At 39.0% G+C, this 18850-nt stretch overlaps 1 protein-coding gene across 18 annotated transcripts in view; it reads left to right on the forward strand.

Annotated features, from left to right (window-relative positions):
- QKI (QKI, KH domain containing RNA binding) overlaps positions 1–18850 on the forward strand; it is a 313946-nt gene that overhangs the window by 138397 nt on the left and 156699 nt on the right. For 10 of the 18 annotated variants that reach the window (XM_007071087.4, XM_037895127.2, XM_043544319.1 and 7 more), the window contains exon 3: positions 2390–2506. The exons of 2 other annotated variants lie outside the window; for them this stretch is intronic. In XM_007071087.4, the coding sequence (XP_007071149.1) occupies positions 2390–2506 (117 nt within the window). Of the gene's footprint in view, positions 1–2389; positions 2507–2672; positions 2718–18850 lie in introns of all 18 variants that reach the window. 6 more of the 18 variants (XM_043544316.1, XM_043544312.1, XM_043544311.1 and 3 more) reach the window with 1 other exon arrangement.

Below are 18850 nucleotides of genomic sequence, written 5' to 3' on the forward strand. Positions count from 1 at the left end.
GTAAGAGAGAGATGAGGTGGGGTGGGCATATAGAGCCCATGCCCAGTGTGGAGTTAAGAAAGTAGAAGCTTGGTGTTTGAATCCATCCCTGACTGTCTTCATTTTGCCTCTGTGTCCTGATCAATGATAAATAATAACTTTCAGCATGCTGTTTATGAATTTAAATATCTTTGTGTGGATTTGCAGGTGACTGCAGAACAAGTGCACAGCTAAGATCTTTTTAACTCAAGATGTTAAAATCTAGACTTCCGCACTATTCATCAGATCTGCGTAAACTTTAACATTGAACACATTTGTGTGTCTTGGTATTTGTTAAAAGTAGCTGTGATTTGTACTATGTGATAGTTGAACATCTGTTAAGCCTCTTTGTAGCACATAAGAGTTTCATTGCTTGTATTTCCATTTTTCTGTTCCCATTGCTGTTCCTTTGCATGGAACACAGAGAGGAATTTCACTGCTGAATGGTAGCTTTCTGCTTATTTAACATACCTGAATGATTTACAAGTAAAATTATCACTTACCAGTGACGTTGTCAGAATAATGTACGAAATTAGGACATGTAGTTCAGGTTTATACTTCAGATTGGGCCAGCTGGTAGCTTCTCTTCCTATGTGTTAAAAATATCCTTTAATGTGTTCCCAAATGCCCAGGATACAATGAAGAAAATAGTATTGCAGTGAAGTTAAAAATAAACTAATACCTGGCAAAAGAATGAACCTGTTAAAGGAACAGGTTTTACTGTATATTAGTTTAATAATCAGATCTGAACTCCTTTCAGATGCTTTATAAAAGTGGCAAAATGATCAAAAGCATGAGTACCAGATCAAAAGTTATTTTAAGATTAAATAAAATTTGTAGGGCTTACAAGTTGTAAAAACTAAATGAATTCCTGATAAAGTGTATTATTGGATATCTGCTGTATTCAACAGTATACAAAACAGTATGTGGCAACACTTTCCCCACAGTAACGTCACTCTAAAATAGCTTGACATTTAGGCAAGACCATGTTTGTGTTTGTATTAAATAGAGTAATTATGGTCAGTGTCTTAACCAGTGGAAAATATAATGAAAAATGAATTAATGTTTGTGCCTGCCACATGCTGTGAAATTAATGTTCACTTACACCTGTAGGTATTCCAGCAACCCAGTGTTGTTCCCCCTTGTTACAAATATTTTAATGCATGCTACTTTACACTTACAGAATCCTGTTAATCAGATGATCTGAAAGCACCTTATTAAAATTAATTTAAGCATCACAACATTCCTGCTAGGTAGGTAAATAGTCTATCCATTCTAGGGAGAGCCAGTGGCAGGAATGATTTAGATTCTTTGGGTTCCCATGCTATGCATTTCTTTATCTTGATGTTTAAATTTTTTAAATTTAACATTTACTCTGAATTTCCTTTGTTTTATAGCTAGTTTGAGATAATTTCAGCATTCCTGTAATGTTTGTTACCCTAAAATACTGCTGTGTATTCTCAATCTAACTCCCTCTTACTTTATTTTTCGTCTGGGAAATAAACGCTATTTTAAATGTTTTCATACATATTCCCAACCTTGTTCCATATATTATATGGATATAAATTCCAAGATGTATTGAATATATAGTTAGTTGGAATTTCAGTGTTAAGAGAGGAACTAATTTTAAGAAACCACAGTGTGGATGTGTCAGGAATATATCAGTGCTGAGTACAATTATTCTAAAAACAATAATATAAAGAATATTATCCCTTGTTGATGGCAGTCAGTTTCTTAGTGAACATTTAACACAAACACTAAACTGAGTAAAAACTGTCATGTGTAAAATCTTCTTCCTTTGTGACTGAAACTTGCAGCACACCAAAAATTCTGTTGGCCATTTTTTTGTGTAAAGCTAGTAGTGGACCAATAAAATAGAAATCTCTTTGGTTTCTTAGACCCTGGTCATGCAAAAGAGGATAAGTCCAGCATTATGCTGAAACTTTTCTCTATTTAAAAACTGAAGTTTACTCATAATTTTTTTGCAGTTGTATATATTTTCAGCATTTTATGTTGCTTAAATTATTTCTGTTTTTATTCTCTCAGATGTTTTTGTATTCAGTAAATGTGTAAGAAAATTTTGGAACGGGGTGTTGTAGATTTTAATTTGGTAAATTGAGAGAACTTGCGATGTAAGAAAATAGTGAAATTACTTTATAAAGTGAAGATCACACAAACATCTGATCTACTTAGTCCACAAATGTTAGCCTTCTTGTCTTTAGTTACATCAAGGATTTAGTGTAGGCTCTTATGCAACAGATGGTGACATCTTAGAGCTGTAAATACATCTTGATAGATTTTTTGAATAATTTTGTCATTGCTGTATTTGAAGAGAAGTAAAGATTTTTCTCCCTCCTCTTCTTTATTCCAGTTCAATTTTGTGGGAAGAATCCTTGGTCCCAGAGGACTAACAGCTAAACAGCTTGAGGCAGAAACAGGATGCAAGATAATGGTCCGAGGAAAGGGCTCAATGAGGGACAAAAAGAAGGTAGGTTTTTGAAAAGCAGCAGTTTTCAGCATATGGATTTTACTTACAATACATAAGACAAACATTTTCCTAATGCACAATAACTGTGAAGGCCTTAAAAACTATTTCTCCTACTTAACACTTTTTGCCATAAACTGTTACAATATATTTAATTTTCTTTGAGTAGCGTTCCTATGAGTGCTCCACTTCATCTGGAGAAACACCTGCAAAAGTAAGAGATTTCACCACTGGTGTATCCAGCAATAGTTCTCCACATTTCTTTCTTCCCTCTCTACTGGTTTGGATTACCTGTTGAATTTTAAAAAGTTGGGTCTTTCTGTGAGTGCCATCACAGTTTATTTGATTGCAGTTACAGCTTTTCATTCCCCCAGAGAGGGATTCTCAGTGTTTGCCCATCCCACAACAGATAGATTCATCAAGGGGTTGATTAACCTTTCTCTGTAGCTTAGAGAGCACACACTTGTATAGGTTTTGAACTTGTTCCTTAATTTCCTAATGAAACCCATCTTTGAATAATTGGCTAACTGTGCATTGCTACACCTGTCTTTGAAGGCAGCTTTCTTGGTAACCATCACTTCTTCCTGGAGAGCTAGAGAATTAGGGGCATTAATGGCAGACCCTCCCGTTGCCATTTTCTTCAAGGAAAAAGTATCTTTACGGCCACATCTGCCTAAAATGTCTTCTGAGTTCCACATTAACCAGGTTAGCAACATTCCATTTTTTTTCCTGAAGCCACACAAGACCAGGGAGGAAGTTGCCTTCCATAGCTTGGACGTTAGAAGGTCATTAGTTTGGTTCTGTCCACATTGGGAGACTTTCTAAATAGCATTCTCCTGTTTGTCTTATTTGTGGATAGATCTAAGAGACCCCCAGTTTCCAAGGAGACTTTCAAAATACATATCAAGATGTATTCTTTCCTGTTATTAGACTGGTCACAATGAGCCCCCTTCTAAAATAGCCCATCCTACAAGATCCCAATCCAAGTCCGTGCAGTGTTGGAAAAATGTATCAGTTGCAGAAATTTGCAAGGCTGCGACTTGGGCATGAATTCATGCTTTTCTCAAACACTATTCCCTGTTACATGCTTCCAGATCAGATGATATTGTTGGCAAGGCAGTCCTGTTGGCATTAAATTTGGCTCCAAAGATCACTTCCTCCTGCCATGAGTACTATTTTGGGAGTCACCTGAAGTGGAGCACCCACTTCAGGACACTACTCGAAGGAGGAGAGGCTACCTACTTTGTACAGTAATTGGAGTTCTTTGAGACCTGTTTCCCTGTGGGTGCTCCATTGCTTCCTCTTCCCCTTTGAGTCTCCTCTTGAGGGACTTTCCAGAGAAGGAACTGGGGGTGGTTCTTATCCTCGATATGGGACATGATGAGGTCTGGAGCTCGTGCATGGGCCGAATGGGCACTGCAACTGAAAATCTCAGATCAAAGGCACTTAAAGTATATGTGCACCTGAAATGAAGTACCCATAGGGGCACACATCTCGAACTCCAGTTACTGTGGAAAGAAAGTAACCTCTCCTTTTGCAGAATTGGACCAATACTTCAAAGCACAGTGTATACTTTTAATAAATTCTTAAATTTGTGTGCACTGTAATTGCACAATTCAGTTTTCAGTTAACCAATTAAAATATTATTTTCCACTAACTAATCAATTTCTATTAGTAGTTGATGATGTACAGCAAAGTTAAAGATGAAAATAGAGCCCAAAAATGTGTTCAACTGTATCTATGGAAGGGCATTCGTCAGAGAAGTATTTTTAATTAAAAAAAAATATCCCTTTTCATAATTGTTTAAAAACATCCTGGTCCACTGAAGGTATTTCAGAACTTAGAAATATCTGATTTTGCAAGGACCATGGATAGTGTGTGTTGGAAAAAGACCATGGGTATTTGTGGTGATGTAGCCTGAATATTTTGTTTGAATCAAGATGTACCAAAAGTGTGTGTTCACATATACAAGTTCTGGGCTAAGAGGGAGATCACACCTAAACTTCCTGCCATGGAGCATTAGGCCCCGCTCCTCCTCCAGCCATATGAGCTCAGAAGGGAGAACCTTCTAGCAGGAGGAGGTGGGCAGATGCGCATGATGGCAGGAGCAGTTACAAAAGCAATATCTGCAGGCACCATCAGATGCTGATATCATCAGACTGTGATTTCTACAATGTTTATTCTGGTCACTTTTTCCTCTGTTACTTGGCAAACTGCTTGCCTTAACCCTCTCCTGCCCCCCTCCCTCAGTCTCTTTATTTCAGTCTTAGTACACCATGATCCTCTGTTCTTTCCTTTAAAATATCCCTGAATGTCCCTTCTTCCTTGTTTTTCCTTTCATCTAATACCTGCCCTTCTCACCCACTCTACCCTATAATACGTTTTGTGTGTGTGTATATAAACAGAATTACAAGCATAAGTAAAATAACTAAAAGCCACCCAATAGTTATTTTAAACCTCCTGAAACTAACCACATTTTCAAACCATCACTTCATTCACTGTGCTTTTATGTTATAACATCCTTTTCTCTCACCCCATAACTGCCTTGTTTAGTTTGATGGAAAGCTCTTGGGCAGGGACAATGGCTTACCTTGCCTTGTTTTTCTTGGGGTCTCTAAATGATACTTGAATAAAAAGAAAAGGAGTGGAAATCACTGAATGCATCCGATGAAGTGAGCTGTAGCTCACGAAAGCTTATGCTCAAATAAATTGGTTAGTCTCTAAGGTGCCACAAGTACTGCTTTTCTTTTTGCAAATACAGACTAACACTGCTGCTACTCTGAATCTTGAATAAAAAAGAGTTTTTTTAAAAGTAGTTTCTAGTTAGCATGGACATTCCACATATAAACGAGTCCTTAACTAAATTTCCATTTTTGCTTTGTAATACACTTTTTGAGATTAAGGCATTGCTTGTGTGGAGTTTTAAAATATAACTTGCCAAATGTAACACTGTAGATTTGACAGTTTGTAAAGGCTTTTGAAATAATGGTTTTCCTGTAGATGGGGGTGGAATGAGAACTGTTCGATAAATGAGTAGCTTCAGAATGCTTCAGATGACATATAATGTGAAAGTGTTGAAGCAAAGGACGTGTGTTAAAACAAATCATATGGTTGACCATATGTAAACAATCTTAGGTGACTCCATAATGTTAAATACTAATAGTAAAGGTATTAATCTTTTGAAGAACACTACTGTAAATTTTTACATATTTAAAAAAAAATGTAGCGGAAGCTTACTAATGAAAATAACTCTTTGAAAGTTCTGTTAAAAATTCTAGTAAAAACTTGTTATATTTAGTAAGAAGAACGTATGACTGTTGTACATACCTTACTCAGAGCCAGCAACCACCTCACCAGAGCCTTTTAGGATTTTCAGACCTCATTCAGCTTTAATCTAGTAGAAGATCATTCTAGCTGTTATTCACGGAAGCTTTATTGTAGCTACTAGTTTACCAACAAACAGTTTGACTTCTACCTTTTTTTCAGATCAGATTCTGCAGAGTGGGTCAAATGTGAAGACACAATATGGTTAACATTGCAAGGGTGAACGGTCAAACTTCTTTCTCTCAAAAGTGAAATATTGGTCTGTTAAGAAAGCTGGATGCTGTTAAATTTATTCAGTCTGTTTTGCCTAAATGTAGATATATACCTTGGTTTCCAAGAGACAGATGATAGTCTTTAATTCTTTAGACTTTGGTATAATTCTTTACGTATTACTCATTTTATTACTAGAATTTAACAGACACAAAGGGATGGGGAAGAATTTTGGGAGAGAGCTCACTTGCAGTTAGGTTGAATAGTTGCCTGTATGAAGGTTTATTAATTCTTAATCTCCCATATTATGGGTATCCTGGTTGAAAAGTTTTCAGACACTTATTCTTCACAGCCCTAAACTTATTAATTGTCATACAAAATGAGAGGTTACTAACCAGCAAGATCCAGGGGCACTATCTAATTAATAACCCACCTGCATGTCAGGAAGGAGGAGGATGCTGATATTCTTGCTTGTGGGCTACTCTGAACGCTACTGAGGTGCCCTGAGCTCTGGTCTACACTTAAGTTTTGCCGATGTAGCTATGTTGAATAGGAGTGTGAAAAAACCACACCCCAGCCAACACAGCTGTGCCAGCAAATGTCTTAGTGTAGACAGTGTTATACCGGCAAAAAAAATCATTTGCCGGTGTAAGCAGTGTCTGCCTTGGACAGGTTTGCAAGTATAGCTATAATTTATAGCTACATTGGCAAATCTTTTCTAGTGTAGACAAGGCATTATTCTTTTATCTGCTTCTAGCTCAGTAGTTTTCAAACTGTGGGTCAGGACCCCAAAGTGGGTCGCAACCCCATTTTAATGGGGTCACCAGGGCTAGACTTGCTGGGGCCCAGGGCCAAAGCCCGAGACCCACTGCCTGGGCCAAAACCAGAGGGATTCAGCCCTGGATGGTGGGGCTCAGGTTATAGGCCCCCTGCCTGGGGCTGAAGCCCTTGGACTTTGGCTTCCTCCCACCCCCACCCTGGGCAGTGGTGCTCAGGCTTCAGTCCTGCCTCTTGGGGTCGTCTCGTAATTTTTGTTGTCAGAAGGGGGTCGCGGTAAAATGAAGTTTGAGAACCCCTACTCTAGCTAGTCAGGTGACTGATACTGAAAGCATCCTTTCCACCTCTGTGGTGGTGGAAATGAAAAGGAGCATTCTCATTTTTCCTTCTGTCATTGCCACACTGGAGCTTCTCCAGTATTTGGAGTTATTGGGTCCAGAGCTCTGCCCTGTCCCATTCTTTTGGTTCACAGGAGGGTGCCTCATCTATTTTGCTCCTTCTCGGCCTGCTTGTGGTGTGGTCTGTTACTCTAACCCTCCCTCATCATCCATTTCTTGAGTTGTCATCTCTTCTCAGCTGCTGTTCAGCTTTCCTAAACTACATCAGCAGAGTTAAATGTACATTCTTGTCATTTATTGCTGCCCACATGGTTCTGAGCAGCTGCAGTGAAGTTGACCTTTCTTCCAGTATTTGTCCATATGTATTCCACTTTTGGGTGCACATGCACTGGAGATTGGAATCTTTTAGCCAGAAATATCCATTGGGGCCACCCATGCACTCTGAGCATCTTCATACCTCATATTGACGTCAGAAAAGGCAAAGTGGGCCCAGACATCCCTGAGTTTCTTCTTACTGCCCGTGGCTGCAAGATGGAATACTGCTAGTGTCTACATCTCAAGGCATTTTCTTCATGCCTCCCCATATACTGTAGGTGGTGGTAAGATTAGTTAGGTCTACGAGTGTATTTTTCCTATTGGCGTTCATGTGTAACTTTTCTGTTTTTTGTTACTCGGAGTGAAAAATACTTTTCCTTGGTACTGGGATTTAGTCATGATTGAAGCTTTAGGAACTGCCCCTCCTGTGAAGCGACTTAATGATGGCTGCAACAGATGCTTCTTTTGCCTCAGGAAGGGCATATTCCTGGCAAATGTTGCATCTGTATGTCTTTTTCAAAATGGACCCAAGAGGCAGTAGAGGCTCACCTAAAATTTTTCTTTTAGACTGCCCTGTTGACCTACCTCAGACCCAGGTAAGCAAGACCCATCAGACTAGTTTATCTGAGTTCAGAAGTGCTCTGGGAATTCCAAATCAGCTGCCAGGTCCTGAGCACTGTCCTCCAAATGGCCCTGGTTGTGTACTTTGGTAGGGCTGCTAAATCCTCAAGTCAAGCTTCAGGCAAGAGTAGAAAGGTGCATTGCTTCTCTGGAAACCAGGGAGATTTCCCTTGACAGACCAGAGCAAAAAGAGGCTAAGATTACCTCCTTTTTTCCAGCCTAATTGGACTTTAGGGCCCGATCAGCTACTGATGGAGACCTTAAGGAGCATAGTACCAGACTGCTGGCACTATCTCACAAGATGAGTAACTACCTCCGGTATTGAGTCTGCATACCAACAACTTGCTCGGTACCATTCACTTTGGCACCATCAACTCCACTTCTGTCAATGCCCAGTCTGTTTGTTTTTTACAGCACCATCTTTTTTTCAGTATCGAGCTCATTTGTGGTACCAGGAGATCTCTATCTACTGAGCCACCACCTCCATTGCTATCTTGGGTGCTGACTGTCTCAACTATGGTGTCCGCTACCACCGTTACTGATTACCTCTTTAGCGCCACATAGGGCGCAATCTGAGATCTCCTGAGACCTCAATCAGGGTAGCCTCAAATCTGGATGAAGACTGTTCCTTTGTCTGATTCAGAGCCAAGTAGGTAGGCATCCTATTCATATTTCTCCTATTAACTCGGTTAGGAAATTGAGGGCCTCCTATATGCATCAAATGTTTAGCAGTAGGTACTCTTGGTATCCTCCACCTTGGCCTGTAATCCCCCCCCTTTTCCATGTAATATGCATTCATGGCCCAACTGGAACTTCTGGGTCTTAAAATATGTGAGGCAGAGTCTGTCTACACCTCCCCCGATTCCAGAACTAGAATCACCTCTTCTGCACCTTCTTCTCAAGGGGCTCAGTTTGCACTACTACATACCAAATACTCAAAAGAGGTATTAGAGGAATAGTATCCTCCATGTAACAGATCACCCTATGCCAACTAACATCTCATTGTTCCTGGATATGGCAGTGATGTCCGACTCATTCAACTGGGCAACAATTGAAGACCTTCCCTTCAAAGGCCTTTTTAGAATTAAAGTGGATGACTCCTTGCATATGTTAAGACTCCTGGGCCACTCTTTGGTCACCAGGTGCATACACACCAGTTGCTAGAAAGAAAACCATGATTCTACACCAGGCAAAAGTCATTGCCTAACGTTGTTGTTTTTTTCATCAGAGATCCTCAGAACTTTCAAGAAAAGACAGCATTTCTAGAAAAGGAGACCATCTGCCTCTCATGTTGCAATGATCTTAAAGAAATCATTTTGATAGTAGAAAGCTGCCTTACAGAAACCTGCAGGATTTATATTTGTTCTCCCATCCTTCCAATTCTGAAGGTTTTGAGAACTATCAGACAGGATTTGGCAGTAGTGATCTAATTGGCACCAGCCTGGCCAAGGCAGATTTGATATCCAGACCTGATGACCTTGTCAGCATACCCTCTAAAACCTTTACCTCTATTCTATTGGAATTAATTTCCCAGACTGGAAAGAAGGTGCATCTGGATCTGACCTCCTTACATTGCACAGATTGGATGACTGATGTAGAAAGATCCTGTTCTCTGGAGGTACAAAATATTCTGAGTTGAAAAGTCTCCACCAGATTAATGTATGCAACCAAATGGAGGAGATTTATTACTTTATTACTTGAGATTTATTACTGATCACCACCATTTATTTCCTATTGACACCCAAGTCCAAACTGTCCTGAACTTGCTGATTTTTAAAGAGCCTGGGACTGTATTAGTAAGTGTGTGTTTGGCAGCTATATCAGCATACCACTCCCTACTTCCCTTACAGGACTCTGCACAGTTTTCTCTCATGATACCTAAACCAGTAACTTTTCTGATCGCAAGTTTTTGCTTTTTAGTATTACATAGTTGGATAAAACTCATGAGCAAATAATTAAAAGCTTAAATGTTGTACTGCACCACATTTTAACATAGTCTTCGTACCTCAGAGGAAAGATCTGTTCTTGAAGTTTATTTATCTTGACTAAGTTCTGCGATATAGGCTATATTTCACCTTTTTATTCGAAAATACTGAAGAAAATAACTTGTCTAATTTTCAGGCACCTGATTTGTAATACTTCTGTAATCAAATGTAAAGCTGCTAAATTAACTGTGGTAATTCTTGATGGCAAGTTTTGTGTTGTAAACAATGTCATAAGTAGAGCCAAAAAATAGATACATTATCACTTGCTGGTTGGAGGAAGAATTAAAATACAAATGGCAACAAGGGAAGGGTTTTGTAGAAGTATCATAAGTTGATACTTTGAAGTGGGGTTTCTGGAGTGGCAAAAGCCATTTAGTTACAAGCTGTTTTCTTAAGTTGTGAATTTACGTAGAGGCCAGGAAAACCTGAACATGAATCTTAATTTACTGACAGACTGCCCTTGCCAGAAGCTGCTTTAATAGAAACAAAAAAACAAAAACACCCTAGGATGCAGCATGTGGTTCAACTGTGCTTCTATCAGTGAGGAAGTGGTACCAAAGTATTTTCAGACAGCAATGGTTGTCTCAACTATCATACACTGGAAGACTGCATTGTAAAAGTTCAACAGCTTAGGGAGGAGTAAAAATTGGGGAAAAAAACCAATGTAAATGGTAACATTAATCTTCTAAATACATTTAAAATTTTAATTCTTAAATGTAAATTGTTAATTATATCTAAATAGTACCAAATCCAGGGCTTAAATTTAAATAATTTCTCTGAAGGGGCATCTACGGTTCCTTACTCAGTGATGTTACACGAGCTCCAGAATTGTAAATATTAACCTAGGACGAAGCATCGTGCTTTGCTACAATGCACAACAATATGTCAAACAATGCACAGAACATATCTAGAAAAGAGGCATGACCCTTCTCTCTTCACTTTGTTATTTAACCCTATCTGAATCTCCAGATCTGAAGTGATGATTCTCTTTATAGTTGCACTTAGTCATACTTAAGAATTCTACATTTACACCCTGTTTTTATGTTGCATTGAAAAGTTTATCTGTTGGTTTCCTATTGAGATTCTTCTAGGGGTTTAGTAGCTTACATCATGGGTGACCAGGACTTGAAGTTAGGTTGCAGTTTACATGAGGGAGTCTCTCTTAAAATAGCAATAATATTTTTAGTACTCAGCCATCCAGTTAGGGGTTGTGGCTTATGTTCCTGTACACCTCAGAAAGTCTAAAATATTTTCAATTCAAAATGAAAAGTTTTATTTTGATTCAACATGAACTTTTTGTTTTGATTTTGGCATATTGACAAAATGGTGAGGACCTTTCTTTATAACCTTTCGTCCAGAGGTTAGGCACTCACCTTGGATGTGGGTGACTCTTGATTCAGTTTCCCCCTCTGCTTAGTGTGGAGAGGGGATTTGAACTGAGGTCTCCCATATTGCAGGAGAGTGCTGTAGCCGGTGTTGACTGCATATTCTGATCTGGGTCTTCTTCAATCTCTCCTGTTGAAGCTGTTCTGCCTTTATTAAATAATTAGTCATTGAAGCAGGGATTTGAATGTGAGTCTCCCACATTATAGGTGAGTGCCCCAAGCCTTTTGGGCTATTGAGACATTCTTACTCTCTTTTCCTGGCCAAGTGACTATGAATTCCCCCATTCACCTCCTCCTAGCCATTTTATGAATCTAGTCGTCCTTTGTTTTTGTCAGAACGCCCGCAACTGAAGCAAATTTTTTTGCATCAGATGAAAGTGAAACTTTTTTTAACATTTTCAAAACATTCTGATTTTTTTCATAGGCTGAAAATAACTAGCGATATAAAGGATAACAAGAAAATATCCTACAAATACGTTAGAAGCAAGAGGAAGCCCAAGGACAGGCTAGGTCTGTTACTCAATGAAGGGGGAAAAACCAATAACAGAAAATGTGAAAATGGCAGAAGTGCTAAATGATTTTTTTCACCAAAAAGTTTAGTAGCAATTGGACATCTAACTTAATGCCAGTGAAAATGAGGTAGGATCTGAGACTAAAATAGGGAAAGAACAAGTTAAAAACTACTTAGACAAGTTAGATGACTTCAAGTCAGCAGGGCCTGATCAGAGATATCCTAGAATACTTAAGAACTGGCTGAAGAGATCTCTGAGCCATTAATGATTATCTTTGAGAATTCGAGGAGGACAGAAGAGATACCAGAGGACTGGAAAAGGGCAAATATGGCACCTATCCATAAAAAGGGTAATAAGGACAACCCAGGGAATTCTAGACCAGTCAGCTTAACTTCGGTACCCAGAAAGATAATGGAGCAAAATAATAAGTCAATCTGTTCGTAAGCACCTAGAAGAAACTAAGGTGGTAAATAAGTCAACATGGATTTGTCAAGGAGAAATCACATCGAACCAAATATCCTTCTCTGACAGAGTAACAAGCCTTGTGGATGGGGGAAAGCAGGAGATGTGATATATCTTGAGTATAGTAAGGCTTTTGATGCTGTCTCACATGACCTTTCATTAACAAACTAGAGATATACAGCCTAGCTGAAACTACTATAAGGCAGATGCACAGCTGGTTGGAAAACCGTTCCCAGAGTAGTCATCAGTGATTCACAGTCAAGCTGGAACTCATATCAAATGAGATCTTGCAGGGATCAGTTCTCGTCTGGGTCTGTTGAATATCTGCATCAATGATTTAGATAATGGCCTAGAGAATACAATTCTAAAGTTTGCGGATGATATCAAGCTGGGAGGGGTTGCAAGTGCTTTGGGGGATAGGATTAAAATTCAAAATGATCTGGACAAACTGAAGAAATGCTCTGAAGTAAATAGGATGAAATTCAATAGGGATAAATGGAAAGTACTCCACTTAGGAAGGAACAATCAGTTGTAGATATACAAAATGTGAAATGACTGCCCACGAAGGAGTACTGCAGAAAAGGATCTGGGGGTCAGTGGATCACAAGCTAAATATGAGTGAACAGTGTAACTCTGTTGCAAAAAAACCCAAACATAATTCTGGGAGGTATTAGCAAGAGTGTTGTAAGCAAGACATGAAAAGTAATTCTTCTGCTCTACTCTGCACTGATTAGATCTTAACTGGAGTATTGTGTCCCATTCTGGGTACCACATTTCAGGAAAGATGTGGACAAATTGGAGAAAGTCCAGGGAAGAGCAACAGAAATTATTAAAGGTCAAGAAAACATGACCTATGAGGGAAGATGGAAAAAATTGGATTTGTTTAGTCTAGAGAAGACTGAGGAGGGACATAAGTTTTCAAGTACATAAGGTTGTTACAAGGAGGAGGGAGAAAAATTGTTCTCTTGAAGACAGGACAAGAAGCAATGGGCTTAAATTGCAGGAGGGGTGGTTTAGGTTGGACATTAGGAAAAACTTCCTGTCACAGTATTTTAGCACTGGAATAAATTACCTAGGGAGGTTGTGGAATCTGCCATTGGAGATTTTTAAGAGCAAGTCAGTCAGACATCTGTCAGGGATGGTCTAGATCAATGGTCCCTAAACTGTGTGGTGCGGGGGAGACAGTGGAAGGCTTTGGGGGTGTTACATGGCAGGGCCTGGGCCATCTCCCTTGGGGTGTGGCGAGGGAGTGCCACCCAACTCCGGCCGCAGCTCTGCTCCCAGTCCAGCTCCTGCCCCAGCTGCAGCTCTGCCCTCATTCCCTCTCCTCCCCCAGGCCAGCTCCACTAATAGGCCCAGCTCCTCCACCATCCCCAGTTCTGCCCCCAGCTCTGCTTTAGGCTCAAGCTCCTTCACTGAGCCAACTGTGCAGTAACGGGGAGGTGGGTACAGACTAGGTATATAAATATCATTTAAAAAGTTAACCATTTAAACTATTACAATTATATTGGTTAACCAATTAAATGGAGAGGGCCCGGGGCTGCTCCGCCCGGCCTGTGGGCCTGGGGGTTAACAATTAGAGTGGGTTAACAGACTAATGCTTTTCAATTAACTGTTTAACCATTTAATATTTTACATCCCTAGTACGGACGGAATGTATTACTTGTAAGGGGAGGGGTGCAACAGGAGACGTTTCGGTGCCATTGGTTCAGAGCAGTGGTTCTCAATCGGGGTCCGGGGCTCCCGGTGGCCACGAGCAAGTTTTAGGGGGTTTGCCAAAATAAACCAGAGAGCAGGACCAGCATTATACTCACTGGGGTTCAGGGCAGAAAGCCAAATCCCAAGCCCTGCTGCCCGGGGCTGCTTCAGTCGGCCCATTGAAGCCAAAGCCTGAGCAACTTTGCTTCACGGGCCTTGGGGAATTGCTCTGCTTGCTACCCCTAACGCTACCTCTGGCTTTTAATCTACTGAAAAACAGTTGTAGCACAGGGCCGTGGAATTTTTATAGTATGTTGGAGTAGGGACTCAAAAGGACAAAGGTTGAAAACTCCTGATCTTGATGACACTTAGTTCTCCCTTGAGTGCAGGGGACTGGAATAGAAAACCTCTTGAGGTCCCTTCCAGTCTTATGTTTCTATTTGGCGAACTCATCAGTAAATTACACATAGTTTCAGATTGAATGAAACTGCATTTTTCGGCAAACAAGAACTGTTCACTAAACAATTATCACCTAGTTCTGCTCATAACTCATTTGTAACATTTCTGTAATTACTGGTCCCTGACCTTGCTCCAGAGACTTGCTTTTCTCCAGTAACGCATGGTCTTGATCTGTCTGTGTGAATAAATGTAATCAAATGTAGAGTTGCTGACCTTAGGAAATAATAACCTTAATGTTTGCTGGAGGGTCTGTCTCACTTGCTGAGTCACTTGACAGCTGCCTTAAACATAGAGTAGTTAATGTTCCCAAATCGTGAGAGAAGTGCTACATGTACTCTGTGTGTGTATGAACAACAATATAAAGCTGTTGTACTGGCACTTTTATTCAACTAGAATATGTTTAGCAAGTGTTAAGGCTTTTCTTTTGTATGTCAGAATTAATTTTGTCTCCATTTCCTTTTTTGAAACCTCTTGCAATTAAGATATTTATAAAAACTTAATGTAAGCTAGTGCCCCCAAACTGAACCTAAGTTTAAAATGTATGGTGTTAAAATGTGATAATTAACACCAAAAGAGTTGCCTGAAAATTTTCATTTTTTTTTTTTTTGGTTTGCTTTATGAAGATGACCTACATGAATGAAACACTGCAAGTGGTTATGAATATTCTAATATATGAATTCTCTGGTAACTGCAGGTTTTTAAGCCTGTTTTTCAGATCTTGTAAAGTCGAGAAAAATAGCATTGGTGACTGGATACATGAGTTGTAAGGGAAACCTGTTCAACACCATTTAAAAATAAAATGTATCTTCAACAGAAAAAATAGTAGGGCTGTCAAGCGATTAAAAAATTAATCGTGATTATTCGCACTGTTAATAATAGAATACCATTTATTTAAATATTTTCCCATGTTTTCTACATTTTCAAATATACTGATTTCAATTACAACACAATACAAGTGTACAGTGCTCACTTTATATTTTTGATTACAAGTATTTGCACTGTAAAAAACAAAAGAAATAGTATTTTTCAGTTCACCTAATATGAGTACTGTAGTGCAATCTCTTTATCATGAAAGTTGAACTTACAAATGTAGAATTATGTACAAAAAAAGCTTGCATTCAAAAATAAAGCAACGTAAAATTTTAGAGCCTGCAAGTCTGCTCAGTCCTACTTCTTGTTCGGCCAATCACTCAAACAAGTTTGTTTACATTGGCAGGAGATAATGCTACCTGCTTCTTGTTTACAATGTCACCTGAAAGCGAGAACAGGTGTTCTCATGGCACTGTTGTAGCCGGTGTTGCAAGTTATTTATGTGCCAGGTGCACTAAAGATTCATGCTTCAACCACCATTCCAGAAGACACGTGTCCGTGCTGATGACGAGTTCTGCTCCACAACAATCCAAAGCAGTGCGGACTGACACATGTTCGTTTTCATTATCTGAGTCAGATGCCACCAGCAGAAGGTTGATTTTCTTTTTTGGTGGTTTGGGTTCTGTAGTTTCCGCATCGGAGTGTTGCTCTTTTAAGACTTCTGAAAGCAAGCTCCACACCTTGTCCCTCTCAGATTTTGGAAGGCACTTCAGATTCTTAAACCTTGGGTTGAATACTGTAGCTATCTTTAGAAATCTCACATTGGTACCTTCTTTGCGTTTTGTGAAATTGGCAGTAAAAGTGTTCTTAAAATGAACAACATGTGCTGGGTCATCATCCGAGACTGCTATAACAGGGAATGTATGGCAGAATGCAGGTAAAACAGAGCAAGGGACATACAATTCTCCCCCAAGGCGTTTAGTCAGAAATTTAATAAACGCTTATTTTTTTAATGAGCATCATCAGCATGGAAGCATGTCCTCTGAAATGGTGGCCAAAGCATGAAGGGGCATATGAGTGTTTAGCAAATCTGACACGTAAATACCTTGCAATGCCGGCTACAAAAGTGCCATGCAAACGCCTGTTCTCGCTTTCTGGTGACATTGTAAATAAGAGGAGGGCAGCATTATCTCCCTTAAATGTAAACAAACTTGTTTGTCTTAGCGATTGGCTGAACAAGAAGTAGGACTGAGTGGACTTGTTAGCTCTGATATTTTTACATGGTTTTGTTTTTGAGTGCAGTCGTAATAAAAAAAATATATATAAGTTGCACTTTCATGACTGAGATGGCACTGCAGTACTTGTATGAGGTGAACTGAAATACTATTTCTTTTGTCATTTTTACAGTACAAATATTTGCAAGTAAAATAATATATACTTTGATTTCAATTACAACACAGAATGAAATATATATGAAAATGTAGAAAAAACAGCCAAAATATTTAATTTCAATTGGTATTCTATTATATAACAGTGCAATTAAAACTGTGATTAATCGCAATTAATTTTTTGGAGTTAATCGCGTGAGTTGACTGCGATTAATCGACAGCTCTAGAAAATAGACTTCATTTTGAAAGAAAATGTTAAAGTATAGAAATAATGTGAAGTGTATGTTTTGCATTGAAATTTAAGGTTGGTTGATGTGGAATGTGTCATAATAGAGAAATAAAATGTCACTGCTTTTTAAAGTTAGTGTAATACAGCATGGATTTCAGTGATTCAGAAGTGAGCAATCTGGAAGGAAAATGTTATATTTTTACTAAGTAACATTCCTTTGAAAACAACCCCCAAATGTTAGGATCTAAAATCTTTGTGCACACAGTAACCACTTCTTATGAACGGTAAAGTGGTTTTAAAAAAGTGTTTTTCTCTTATACTTAAGACTTCATGTTATTTCTGTCTAGGTATTGGCCAGGAATATAATTTCATCAAGTATCTAAAAATTCCTTCTTAGGCTTTAGGAGGAACAGCCTGCTTACTTTAAGTGGCTTTTTGTTTACTTGAGTGGATGTTGAGTGTCCGTCTCTGAATATGAAGAATTTTGAGGGGAAAGTTAATTTGAAGAAATGAGTATAGCATTTAGTTCTGAGAGTTGAAATCTGCCATACTTCTCTTCTGTGGGAGTGAATTGCATAATCTAAATCCAGTTCCTGTGAAACTTCATCAGTCTCCTGCTATCGGCTGACACTTCAGTTGTTATAGCAGAATGTAACTGTCATGAGAGAGTCTCGTTGTGGATGGAGAGGTGATCTCTTAAAAGTCTAGGGCCAATGCCATAGAGCACTTTGCATGTTAGTTAGCTTCGTGATTTTTTTCTAGCTATGTTGACAAGACACATTTTGAATATTTGGTGCTTTTGATAGCTGGGCAAAAATGAAACATGCAGTCTGTATACAGAATATACAACCAAGACGATCAGTGTGTGATGCAATCATTTTATGATGATGGCTGTCAAGGAAATTCATGCTGCTCAAAGGCTTACTTTTGCAGTTATTAGAACTGTCAGAATCAGTTCACAAAAATCCATTATCGGGCGCACTAGTCTTTACAGTGCATTGATTTCCACTTACCAGATACTTCCTAGCTGGGCCTGCTCGGCATGCTGCAGTTTGTTAAACTTCATGGGTTGAGCTTGGAACAGTGTTTGCTGAAGATGAGTGTTGCCAGTTGTCTGTAGAAGAAAGTGCCAGACTGATAGTTGCAGTCACATGTCATCACTGTCAGATTGTTTCTGCAATCTGAAAAAAGAATTGTGCAAGCAGGCAGCCGAAGAGAGAAGCTTCATGTGTTTACAAAGTGGCTCCAGGAATTTTACTTTTAGGTAATGACTTTATCTAAATTTCATTAAGGTTTGTAAAAAGAAAAGGAGTACTTGTGGCACCTTAGAGACTAACAAATTTATTTGAGCATAAGCTTTCGTGAGCTACAGCTCACTTCATCGGATGCATTCAGTGGAATGTAGCTCACGAAAGCTTATGCTCAAATAAATTTATTAGTCTCTAAGGTGCCACAAGTACTCCTTTTCTTTTTGCGAATACAGACTAACACGGCTGCTACTCTGAAACCTGTCATTAAGGTTTGTGTTTAACAAAACACATACACACTTCGGGCATTCAAAATGCAGTATTTGAATTTTACTCTGATCAATGAATTTGCAACTGAAGTAAAATGTTTCTAACTTGAAGACAGATTGATTCCATTGTAAAGCTTCCATTTTAGGAGACCCTTCAGCCAAATTTTCTGTGACCATTAGTTATTAAGCTTTCTTTGTCAATATGCAGTTCCAAATCAGAAGTTACCCTGGTTCAACTATATATATTGAATTTGTTTGGACAGTGTCCGAAAGGTCCAAGTGTATCATACCTTTTCTATGTTTAAAAAAACAAACCCT

The sequence above is a fragment of the Chelonia mydas genome, chromosome 3 (genome assembly GCF_015237465.2).
Source record: "Chelonia mydas isolate rCheMyd1 chromosome 3, rCheMyd1.pri.v2, whole genome shotgun sequence".
Classification (NCBI taxonomy): domain Eukaryota; kingdom Metazoa; phylum Chordata; order Testudines; family Cheloniidae; genus Chelonia; species Chelonia mydas.